Here is a 13,418-nt window from a genome sequence, read left to right on the forward strand (position 1 = left end):
GGAAATGGGAAAACTACTATGTTCACGCTTAGTTTTAGATACAAACTAAAAACCATGAAATCATGTAGACATAAACAACTTTTTTTAGTTTTTGTGGCTATCAATATTTATTTTACTTTCAATATAGTTTTTCAATGTGTATTTCAATATAGTTTTTTTACCGTGTATCTAACATGAACTATAAAGTAGGGCTGCGCCTACCGTGGGATGTTTTCTAACTGACCCACGGTGGTGCAGTTTGACTTGACCTGTTGTTGTAGGTTGATAAAGTGTGTTGACCGGTCATAAAACACTAATTTTGCATTTCACCCCACAGTTGTCTGATTAGGTCTCCTTGTCTTAAAGTAACCACATTATCATTAAATAAAACAACAATAAAAGGCAAAATAGAAGTCAAAATACCTCAGCTTAAAACAAAAGTGAAAATACCTCTCAGCTCAGACGAAAATGAAAGCTTCTGATCTTGCTGGTTTTTGTTCTTGATGGTGGAAAAAATCGATCGTTCTTAGGTTGTGTCCTCGTGTAACGACGGCTTTGTCAGAGATTTCGTCGGTGAGAAACACAGTCGGTTGCGTGGGTTGTGCGTTCGTCGAAGTGGAGGAGGCACCGAGCCAGTAATCGCGTCGAAGGATAAATCTGGGTATGTACTTGTTTATTATTGTCTTGTACGATTGATTGCTAGTTGAAGTTAATGATTGCAATTTGAAACTAATTTGAAGTTATTGATGTTTAAGAAAAGCCCTAATTTGAATTAGATGTTGATGTGCATATTGTCGTTCCCGAAACCCCAGTCCAGGCATTTGTGTCTCTGTGATGCATCTTTCTGTAGATTAAGCAACATTTGTGTCAACACATTTGTGCCCCTGATTGCTTATTGATGATCAAATTCATAACCCTGACAATCCTGAAAACCCCCCAGTCTGAAATCCCCAATATGTTGTTTAACAAGTGAATTAAATGAATTGGGCTTATGATGTATCAGTGTATAAGGGTCCCCTTTTGACAATTTAGCATTCGTTATTAAAACTGCAATGTCTTGTTTGTGTTTCCATGTTTAGGGTTTGTTGGGTTCTTATTTGTGGCTTTATTTTTGTTATAAATATCTATGTTTAGTCTTACTTGAAACCAAATAAACAATTTTTTCTGTTACTGTTTATTGGTGTATTTTTATTTATTTATATATAGCATTACAGTCCCCTGATACATTTACCCTATTGTAGTCCAACTAAAGATTCCAATTATGTTTACTAAGTAGTGGAAATAACTGTTGCTGTTCAAAGCTTTTGGGAATCTGCTGATGACATATATTCTGTTTCCTAACAGGGAGTGGTTTTGAAAAGGGCATTAGAGGAGGAATGGATTTGAGTGATGAAGAAAATTCAATTCAGGTTTGTTAAGTTGATGTTGTGTATTGAGTGATAAAGCCTTAATTTAAACTTGATGATTATTCAACCAATCTACGGTATTTATCTACAGGGCAATGATGAAATGACAACTGATGATGGTACACAGTACGGGTCAGATTATAATGAAGAGGATCAATACTCAGATTATGACCAGCCTGATATGAATGAGTCACCATACAGTGATTCAGATTCCTCAAATTTGTCAGACCATTTCTATGGTTATGGAGATGAGATGAACAGTGATGCTGAAGAAGATGATAACGCCGATGTTGAGGACATAAATGTGTCATTGCCTAATGCTGTTCAAGGTATGGTGAAGATTGATAACTTGCAAGATATACTTGGCATTGATCTAAAACAGTTGGTTCCCCTTGACTTGATGAATTATGAGTTTCTGGATAGTGAGGTGGCTTATCTTTTCTACCACTGGTATGGACGAGTAAATGGGTTTGCCGTGAGGAAAAGCAGAAAGATTCACAACAAGGAGGGATTACTTATACAGCGCAATTTCGTTTGTCATAAAGAAGGCTTGCGTGAAGACAGGGGTTTGACTATGGATAAGCGTCAGCGTGAACCAAGGTCAGATTTCAGGTGTGGGTGCACGGCGAAATTCCGGGTACATGTGGATACTTCAAATGGTCGGTGGTATGCAAAACTGTTTACCGATGTGCATAATCATGTGTTGGAAGAGGATAAAATGTGTGGCATGATAGCAGCCCACAGGAAAATGAATGAGTCAGATATTCTGCATATGAACAACATGTCACGGGCTGGTGTAAGTACTCCTCATATCCACAACACATTTGCCAACCAAACTGGGGGATTTCAAAAGGTTAGATTTTCGAAAGAAAATATGTACAATGTTCAAGGAAGACAGAGGAGAAAGAAGAAGAAGGATGAGCCATCGAAAAGTGATGCGGAATTTGCAATAAGTTATATTCGTGGGATGGGAAGCAAAGATCCATTACTGTATTGTCGGCACATTGCTAATGAAGATGGAAATCTTGATCGCCTTTTCTGGAGTGATGGGATAAGTCAGCTAAACTATCAAATATTTGGTGATGTTGTCGCCTTTGATGCCACGTATGGAAAGAATCGATACAAATGCCCCTTTGTTGTATTTTGTGGAGTCAATCATCACAACAAAAGCACAATTTTTGCTACTGCTCTGGTTTCGAATGAGAAGATAGAAACGTATGTGTGGTTACTTGAGAGGTTTTTAGAAGCTATGAAAGGAAAAGCACCTATGTCTGTTATTACTGATGGTGACAGAGCAATGAAAGCGGCCATAAAGCAAGTGTATCCAAATGCCCACCATAGATTATGTGCATGGCACATCCTTGATAATGCTAGAAAACATGTGCATATACCTGAATTCATTACTGAGCTAAGGAAATGCATGTTTACGGAGTTTGATGTGTCTGAGTTTGAAGATCAATGGGCTGCGATTGTTGCAAAGTTTAGGCTTGAAGAAAATGTTTGGGTTCAGGAATTATATGAAAGGAGGATGATGTGGGCTGCCGCACACATGAGGGGTCGGTTCTTTGCTGGATTTAGGACAACATCCCGATGTGAAGCATTGCATTCTCAGATTGGTAAGTTTGTGAAAAAGCGTTATAACCTTACTGAATTTGTACAGCACTTTCATCGTTGTTTGAACTATCTGCGGTATAAGGAAATAGAGTCTGACTTTAACTCTTCGTATGGGAAAATTGTGCCGAAAACAAAAGTTAGAGACTTAGAGAAGTCTGCTGCAGCCCAGTTTACTAAGGGTGTATTTTTAAAATTCAGGATGGTACTTGAAAGGCTTGGAACAATGATTGTGTTAGACTTTGAGGAAAATATGACATGCACAAATTACATAGTGACAAACTATCCTGCAAAGGACAAAACTTGGCATGTGTCATATCATGAATCCACCGTTCAATTTACTTGTTCATGTTATAAGATGGAGACCCATGGGCTTCCCTGTGATCATCTAGTTGCTGTGCTGGTGTATTTGGGTATTAGGGAAATGCCCAAGTGTCTGGTGCTTGATAGGTGGACCAAATCTGCAAAGCATGGAATTCGGGCTGCATTTAATGATGACACATTGTATTGGGATTCTCACAATTTGTGTCAATACTCGTCTATGGTGGATCATTGTCACTATATGTGCAATTTATCTCTAGTAAATGATGAAGAGATTCATGAGACCCGAGCCATGATTGCTAAGCGTGTTCAATTTTTAAAATTGAAGTATGAATTTTCAGCTCCTCCTAATGGTGCTGTTGGCGGGGTGGGTTCTGTCCGGCTGGGCAACCCTACACCAGCTGTTAGAGATGATATTACACGCCCGTCAAAGGCGAAAGGCAGGCGCCCGAATAAATGTAGTCGATGTAAGGTGGCTGGACACAACAAAAAGTCATGTCCTCAAGGCCTGACTGGCGGTCGTCATGGTGTTGGCACTTCCCATGCTGGGACATCTAATAATCATCCTGGCAATGAGGTTGGCAGTTCAGATTTTGTGACTTAGTGATTATAACAGGTACGTTTCAATTGTTATAATTTTACCTCAAAAGTCTAAGTAATTGTGCAATAGCATTATGGATGATTAATCTTTGATTTATTTATGCAGAATTTATTTGTTGCGGGTTTTGTTGATTATGGTGGTTTGTCAGAGGAAGATTAACTGCGCGTCCAAAAGTCCTAACTTGGATGGATATTCTTTAAGCATCCTCTTGTTTTGTAAAACCTTAATTAGAATCTTATTTAAAGTTGACAACAGTCCTGAAAATGGTGTTGGTAGTTTTACAGCCATTAAACTGTATTTAGGCTCTGTATGTAATGTATGTGTTCAACCGGTTATAACCGTACACTTTGTGATTTAGCAACTGTTTATGAAAAATATTTTGGGAGGCATTCAATGTTTCCTTTGTTCATGCAGTTTCAGTGGCTAGTTTCAGTCATTCTATAATATCTCTATGTGATGAAGTGGGTGGATTTTTTCTTCTTTCTATGAATGAAGAACTTTGAATGAAATGTAGTCTAGTGAATTCAGGATTTGGGGGACTTGATACTATATCCTTGGGCTGAATTTTGGTACATTTACATGTTTATGATGTTGAAGACAACTCTGTATCTCCTCTTGTTTGAACACTGGTGTCAAATTTTGCAGTTTTGATTTGTATGGCATGTTGTGGTTCTTACAGGGTAGTGAGTCGTGTTGTAGGAAAATGTTGGTGAATTTATTCCATTGCTCCTACAGTACATTGGCAGTACACTAGGAAAAAGGTTATTTGCATGGTGGTTTTGCCATTGGCATTACACTATACATCTCTATTGCATTATGGGTCTGTATTGCTCTTGTTGATTTGTGTCTTTTGGTTTGGATGTCGAGTACATAATTGGGTTATTTATGTAATATGAACCTTTTTTTCAGAATGCTTTAAGTAAATAATTGACTTTCAGGCTAATTCACATTGGTAACTTATAAATATCAAAATGGTGGCCACGTGAATTCCATACAGTTGGCAGCAAGTTCCACAAAAGAAATGCATGTTCATAAACATACTTAGTACATCAACACGTAATTAAACATAATTATACATAGCAAGTGTCTTACACAAAAGGATCATCATCATGAAATAGACTACATCCCAACCTATGGCAGCAAATCACAGTGGTAATTTCCCATACAACAACTTACTCTAGGCGACTTGAAGCTTTACAAAATTTCTGCCCCACACATGTTTCTGGTTTTTCTGGGTAGACAACAAAATTTACACATCCCATGGCTCCATAACTGCGAGTACACTCAAGCAGAGAGCAAATTATGTGGGGCAGCATTTCATCCTAGTACCACGATGTTTATCACACAATCCATGACAATTACATGGCTAGTACTGCAAACATAGTTATATATACAGCAGTTCAAAATATAGTCATTTAAGCATTCACTGTGCACATTTGCTGCTCATGGCTTCTCCCTCAAACGGTGCTGGTGAGCATCATGTGCATCCAGTGCAGATCCGCTCCTGTTTGGACTTCATCCCTGAGTTCGTTATGCTCACCTGTGATCACTTTCAAACCGACCCTCATCCTAATCATCCTCTCCTTCAACTGCAAACAATTCAAAACAACATCAATACCAACTTCAATAAGTGAAGTTTCCATGCATTTCGTTTATTATAAGTGGGTTTGCGCAGAGTTTACCACTCCAACAACATTCGGTGTAAAGTAAATTTCCATGTTCATCCAAGATAGCACCCACAAAGCAGAATCCTCGCTGCACAATGGAAAGGAACTTTCAAACAAGTATCATCATGTGCAACCTTAACATGAAGCATTTTATAACCATGCAATTGTCACAAACCTTGATCCACAATTAGGGATTCCTCTGGCCTCTATAATAGGCCAATCTCCCCAGTTTGTTGCACCCTTCAAGTAGTCTGCAGGGTAGTACACTGTTTGTAGAATTCCACTAAGAGCCCTAGCCTGCAAATACAAAATTCATGAAGTTAGTTTAGAAGATTTACATACACTATAAATCCTTTAAATTATTAATGTTAGGCCAAACATTTAAATATGCTAACACCCACCACGGCCTTATATGTGTCTTCCCTGCCTCTAGTCAAATGTATGCTTGCGTTAGAGTCAAACTTGTAGATCTTACGCTCCTTCACAGCTACTACCATAAGATGCCAATGGCTGCCTACCTCTTCAATAGGGACATAAACCTGTAACATTCAACAAAAACAAAAAGAAACTGTAAACATATGAAAAACCTTATATACAACTTGAGAATATGTAAACCAAATGGAGACCACGCAGCTTACATGGGAAAGGTTTTCGAAAGGGTGCATCCATGACAGGGCATATTTGTCAGTTAGAGCTTCTATTTCAGTACCCATACCGATGTCCTCCTGGATCATCAATACAAAATTCCTATTATACGCTTTTATTAATTGGTTGAAAGAAACCCAAACTCAGTTAAATAGTAGCAACCTAAAAATACTCGATAGTAATACTAAGTGAAAGTAGTCGAAATAAATTATATCATGTATAATCGTAATGGAATTGAAGGGTAGGATCTTTTACCGCAAAAGAAGGTGGCAGGCACCAGATGCTATCGATTTCCTTGTTCTGCTGATGCCATGTTATGGCTAGAGCACTCATGTTGATCACCTAAACAAGGAGGTCAAATGTTAGAGTCATATAAAATTGTTTCAATGCCTTCATTGAGTGTCACCTTAATAAAGTAATTAGAAAGCATTATTGCGACCACGCACCTCCTCTCCCACAATTTTCGGAGGGCTCAAGCAATCAAAGTCTCTTCTGACATATGTGGTGTTTCCTAACTTGAAAAGGCTCTCACTGACAACAAGTTATATCACATTACATTTAATTACATATCAAATTAAATTACAGTATTTTGTAAAGAAGTGTAATTAACAATACTCTTTACATGATGGCTAAATCGTACCTAGGAGACTTATCGGGACTGAATATATAAGCACATGTTTGCAGCTCTCCTAAGGTTAGTTTCATATCAGATGTTGGCTTGAATTTGCACCTTACATACTGTTCAAATATGAAGCATAATTTTTATATTAAACTTCAATATGGTTACAGTGCAATATTTTCATTTAACCTATAATTCATAAAAAGAGTTTGACTTTTAATATAATTTGACCTTTGGTAGGGTGGTCATTTGATTCTTTCCTTTCCTTCCACTCTCTTCCCCAGCCAAACCTTTTCCCTTAGATGACTTGCCTTGTGGTTTGGCCTCTGATATGTTGATTGTGGTGGCAGTCCTTTGGAGCTTTGATGATGTGCCTGCACCTTCTCTTAGGGGAGTGAAGGTCAACTTTCTAGTTATGTGATGGGCATCTAGTCCAGCTTCATGGTCTCCAGGTGTCTTTGACATACAATTAGTTAAAAATAAAACATTATTTAGATTTCACTATTTATAAATGTTATATGTACAGCAAGTGATTGAAAAATAGAGGAACGGTGTAGAATGTACCCTTATTTCAACGCCTCTAGAAATTTTTCTCCATGACTTTGCTCCATCCAAGTTCTCCACTTCACTAAAATAAGGGTCAGGTATGGGGACGGTTTTGGCGGCTCTCTTGCGGAAGTTGAGTTCACCGGACTTCCCATGTGTAACAGAACCACCGAGTTGCACTTTTGGCTGATCCTCAGAGCTATCAGAAACCACAATGTTGATTTTGGGAAACTTTGTTTTCGTTTTAGCAGTTGCAGGGGTCACATCTTCAGCCAGCATGTTTGCCATCCTCCCATCCCCAACGTTGTTAAATTTGACACCACACTTGGTACAGTTACCAGGTCCATGTTTGACATCCTGTTCGGTTTTGAAGATGTGGTCCTCAAGAGCATCCTGAATGGACCTCGTGATGGTCATAGTCTCCATGGTTACATCTTCTATATCTATCATCCTTCTATTTAGATTCTGTGACAAATACATAAAGGTAGTGTTTAATAAATAAGTCAAATATGCAACCCAAATAAGGAGCACAAACTATATTTTTATGAAATGAACATTAACGTTGTGTATTCACCTGAATCATCTCCGCAATAAGAGTTGGTGGAGGGTTTTCAACAGTATGCTCAGGCGCAGTTTCATCTCCATTTCCAACGACCGGGGATGACTTGTTCTGCACATAAAGAGAACCCAAACTCTTACTATGTTTGTGTGTTTCCATTTATACATGTACAACAAGTTTGCATATCTGAATGGTGTTGGTATATACATAATAGACCATAAAGCCATAAGGAACTGGTAAAGATTTCTTACACTCGGTTGGTTCATGGGAGTAGCATCCATTTCAAGGTTATCATCGTTAGGTTCATCATTTGGGGGAGGAATACTGCAAAAAAAAGGTTGATAGATGACGTTGTAAGCTCATGAACGCATGGTGTAGCATGTTCCAGCTTTGTATATCAGTGTGTGAGTAAAAAATGGCTTACCCCCAACCCACGTCCATGTCCTGGTCGTTGGATCCCATCCCCATTTCATAGGTTTCCATGGAATCTGAGCGTGAGAGGTATACCATGAGCAGTAGCGATTGAAGCAGGAAAGTTGCAGTAACGGTGAATGTTGTATGAAGGTGGTGAGCCTCTCTTTATGGTAACCCTCTATTTGGCTTTGAAACAAAACAATATTTTATTATGTCATCATCAGCTCATACTCACACGAATGAGATATTAGATATTATATTAATTTACTTAGATATCTCCATTAAGCATTTAATGCCCCTGCTCTGATTGGTATCAAGGAGACATTTTGGCTGCCCATCATCATGTACCAGGCGGTGTAGGATAACCCAATGCCATCTTTTTATGACCCATGGTGAGTTTATGTCCTACATAACACATATCAAGGCTACATATCACCCATTATCTTCCCAACATCCAATCAGGAGCTGCCAACATGGGTTTTTATGTCCATTATGTCCATAGTTAATATGTTATGAACTTACTATTAGAGGCCTACTATTAGTGCTAGGTGTTGATTCACTGACGAGTACTTTGGAAAATCATTTTAATAAGCTTTTGTATCTAATAACAATACTCACATGTCAAATAATATGTTTATGTAATGTTAGTAGTTTTGCATAAATATCATTTAGTAGTCTTGAAATTAAGGGTTTATTGTTCGGTCCTTACATGCTTAATTATATTGAAAGTTTCATTCACTAACAAGTAAGAACCTTGATTAGCTATATATATTTGATTGCTTTGGTAATTGTTTTTGTCCTGGCTGGTAGCTATATATAATTGATTGCTTTGGTTTAGGGTTAGACACAACTAATTTTAGGTTATAGGTTTAACTCTCACCTCACTATAAGTCGAACAGGAGTAATCTTTTATCTCATAATATTATGAATGCTTTTATTTTGAATAGGAGTAATCCGTTGAATAGAAATGCTTCTAACAAATAATACGGATTCTACTCATAGTGTATTAAGGGTTGACACAACTACCTTCAGGTTCTACATTTAACTCTCACATCACTATAAGTCGAGTTCGGACCACCCTGAGGTCAATAAATCTTAGTTGATGGCCAACCCTACACAGGGAAATGCTGGATAGTCTTAAAGTAATTTATCTTATTTTACATTATTTAAAAAAAAAATTAAATTAATGGTTTGAGTTATTCTCATCATTTTATGAATGCTTTTATTTTGAATCGGAGTAATCCTTTGATTAGAAATGCTTTTTACAAATCATACGTATTCTACTCATAGTGTATATATTAAGTATATATATATTAATTCTACTTTAATTTTGTTCAGCGTATTTAAGACCATTCTCATTTAAGGCACTTAGGTAGTGTAGTTACTGTAGTATGGCTTAAAAAATGTGGGATCACATAGATAACCATTCCATAATTTTCATTAGCACACAAAGTAATATTTGGCAATAGCACACAATAGCATTCTAAAGTATGAACCTTCAAAACAGTTTTATTTTTGCCAAACTAATATGCAAATATTTGTGTATTATTAAATAGATTAATTAGTGCCTTTGCAAGTCCACATTGAATGCATATCTTCATGCAGTTGTGATGAACCCAGCTAGGGAAAACTCTATTTTGAAGTACTCATCATAACTGGAAGCAAACAGTTTAATAACACACGTATATATTACACTACACGGATTAAACACACTGGAGCAACGGTTAGGCTACCCAGAACTCACATATAGTCAAACAGAACATACACAGAATTGATGAAAAGGTCCTAACTTAGGTCCTAACTTAAACGTTCATGAAGCATAACTAAGAGAATTAAAAACACATGCACCATCCATCATCAGGGATACACCTATCACAATTACAGCTTGTAAGATGACACCTAACTATCTAGGATAATAGGTTTAACAATATTACAAACTGACCACCTTGTTTGGTTGCACACACACCATACAGAGCTCATCCCAGGACCCCCTTCATTGCTCTAACCTTGTGCTCAAGAAGTGCGATCTCTTCAGCCATTATGGTGATCTGTTCGTCCTTCTTAACCGACTGAGCAGCCATGTTTGCCATTTGCTTGTCCTTCTCTTGCTGGTCCACTTTATATTCTTCAATTTGCATTTCCTTCACCTTCAACTCGCTGAGAATGGCATCCAATGCATGGTAGTTGTAGTCTTTTACCCGCTTTCCTGACTGATCAAGCAATATTTTGAGCATGAGCTTTGCTGCACTATCGCGAGCATCTTCATGTGCAATGTTGTACTTTCCAGTCACCATTGTAGGCCTGTATAACCTTCCTCTCGCCACAGCAACAGTGTACCTGTGGTGAGCAACTCCTGCAAATTGTTTTGTGTCACACAGTCCCCACACAGGTGGAGGTAGCTCCATGGCCTGACAAACGTTTACAAGCAAAGCTTCAAGGCTAAATTGAACAACATAGTCTTCTGGGCCCGTGACATCCACCTCATCCCAGACATCAAACTCGTCATTCATGCTTTCATCTAGTAAAAAGGAAACACAAATTTGAACATGAAAGATATAGCATTGGTCATGGACTGTGTGCAGACAATGAACTTAAAAACATGCACAAATGTAAGGGCACACATTACCATTCAATGAAAGAGCTGCGAAAGGGATGTTGTTACTTGAACTTGGACCCCCACCTGCAATCCACGCTTCAGCCTCTGGCAGTCCTACCACCGGCGGTGGTTCCATTGGCTCGAAGTCGTCTTCTCCATTTGCAGCAGATGAAAACTTTAACCACGCAGCTTCTGCTTCCTCGAAATTGTTGAAACCTTCATACGCACATCCACTAAAACGAACAACCTGTTCCTGGCAGTCAATCCAGTCTTTGTAAATCCCAGCATTCCTTCCTCTGTAGACAACATAGCATTTGTTCTTTCCAGCCATGATATGCAAGTAGCTCTCTTTGAATTACACAGGAGATCTGATATAAAACGCAGGGAGAAAATGAATGATATAGATCACGTAAATATACTACAGCGTTGGATATTATTGCATTTGCACTGAGGTTGGTGGGTAAACCTTATATTATTAAATATGAAGATATGTCAATTAAACTTAGCCATTAAACTTTGTCTGATTCTCTCAACCACCTTTCAAATAAGCATGCATGCATTATAATCCAAATGATGGAACGTGGCACGTGAACCATTTGGTCTTTCTGACAACACAAAATTCCCATTTTCATATTATATTGTCATCTCCATGTGTACTCAAATTTATTTCCATATGTACTCAATGATGTGCATCTACTTTATTGACTCCAAAGTCATTCAACTGGCACATTCTAATTGTTCAACTGTAGCTTCCATGAGGCAGTCTAAAAGAGTCTAAAATGGTAACCCTAATGAAGAATATTTGAGAGTATTGGATTTCACAATTTATTTATTATATATGTGTTTTATCCGTAAATGGGCTTACATACCATGCTGCATTCAACATTCTTTAAAAACATGTGCATATACCTTCTAGAATAAAATTAATAAAATGATTCATTAACCAATGAATAATGCCTAAACCTCTAAAACAACCACGAATAATGTTGTGTTGACACCTCTTCTTGAGGTGGACGAGGTAGAAGGATGAGAGAGATAGGAAGAAAAGAAAAAGTAAGAGAGAAAAAGTATGAGATGTGATAGATTATAAGAAGAAAGAGATACAAATAAACAGAGGTGGAAATAAAGTGTTTAAAAAGTGATATAGAGTGTAATATATGATGTGATGTGACTCGTAGAAAGAGATAGAAAAAAAATAAAAGGTGTAAATAAAGTGTTTTCACTAATTAGTGGTTCATGAATCATTTTGGTTGATAAAATTATGAGTAATGATATCTACATAACACATTTTTTAAACACTTCATTTCCACCTCTTTTTATTTCTATCACTCTCATCTTATCATCTATCACATCTCATATTTTCTCTCTCTTACTTTTTCTTTTATTCCTATCTCTCTCACCCTTCCACCTCTCCACCTCAAAAGAGAGGTGTGTATTAAACATTACTCATAAAATTATTATCAAATTATTTGCCTATTACAATATAAACTCACCAATTGATAATACTGATGAAGGTGTGATGCTTTGGTGTGGGCCACGGGTTATATACTGAATGCATATCATTTTAGAAGACTTTTTTAAGACCCTCGTACAGTTCCTAGCTTCAGTGAACAAGGTGGAAGGTGCCGTATAGTCACCTCGTCTGTGACTTCAATAGTGACCGTTGTCACATTTCCCCAATATAGTATAGTGTAAACGTTGGGATATTTTGTCAGTTATTCTTTTTTGTAATATCACCCACCTGCAATTCCGTCCCAAAAGCTTCCATTTGAAGTAATCATCTCTTTCCTTCACTCCCGCCAGATTTTTGCAATCTTTCTGCTACTGAATCGCGTCTCTCGTCAAGTCCTGACATACTGCCAACCCGACATATCACGTAAAAGGGGACAGGAAGATTGACATAGATGGGATGGACATGTGAGACCTGCGTTTGCTAAACTTAGTTGCAATCCCTTAGTTACAAATTTAAAAATACTGCATACTTAACAATTGGGACATGCGTGACTTCAAACTTAGTTACATGCCTTTAGTTGCATATTAACCACTATATTAATTCCCTAACGAAACCTGGGCTTACAACCTGTGGATTAATTTCAAAATCATTATCAGTTTATCACAATTGTTACTTTTAAAAATAGGTGACAACAATTGTATACATCTTTTTAAGAGGTATAATTTTACACCACTTGTTTTAACTTATTATAACGAGTCAATAACATTCAATTATTTAAAATTTATTATATAATAACATTTTTATCATATTTAAAAAATACAATAAATTGTGTGGACTTATTATAACCGGTCAAAGTAAGTGGTCTACTAAAATTACACAACTTAAATATGTGATTTTTATAGTAAAAAATACTTCAACCGTACTTTATGAATAATATTATGTACAAACCTCTAAGATGATCTACATAAAGAGGTGGAGGAGGAGAGAGATAGGAATAGAGA

At 37.3% G+C, this 13,418-nt stretch overlaps 1 protein-coding gene across 1 annotated transcript; it reads left to right on the plus strand.

Annotated features, from left to right (window-relative positions):
• The first annotated feature begins 447 nt into the window (after positions 1 to 447).
• LOC130713230 (protein FAR1-RELATED SEQUENCE 5-like) lies at positions 448 to 4,077 on the plus strand. The gene is made up of 4 exons (XM_057563016.1): positions 448 to 469; positions 1,324 to 1,388; positions 1,477 to 3,894; positions 4,024 to 4,077. The coding sequence occupies exons 1-4, from the start codon at positions 448 to 450 to the stop codon at positions 4,075 to 4,077; spliced, it is 2,559 nt and encodes an 852-aa protein (XP_057418999.1).
• The last annotated feature ends 9,341 nt before the right edge of the window (positions 4,078 to 13,418 follow it).

This window comes from Lotus japonicus, chromosome 4 (assembly GCF_012489685.1).
Source record: "Lotus japonicus ecotype B-129 chromosome 4, LjGifu_v1.2".
In the NCBI taxonomy this organism is placed as follows: Eukaryota; Viridiplantae; Streptophyta; class Magnoliopsida; order Fabales; family Fabaceae; genus Lotus; species Lotus japonicus.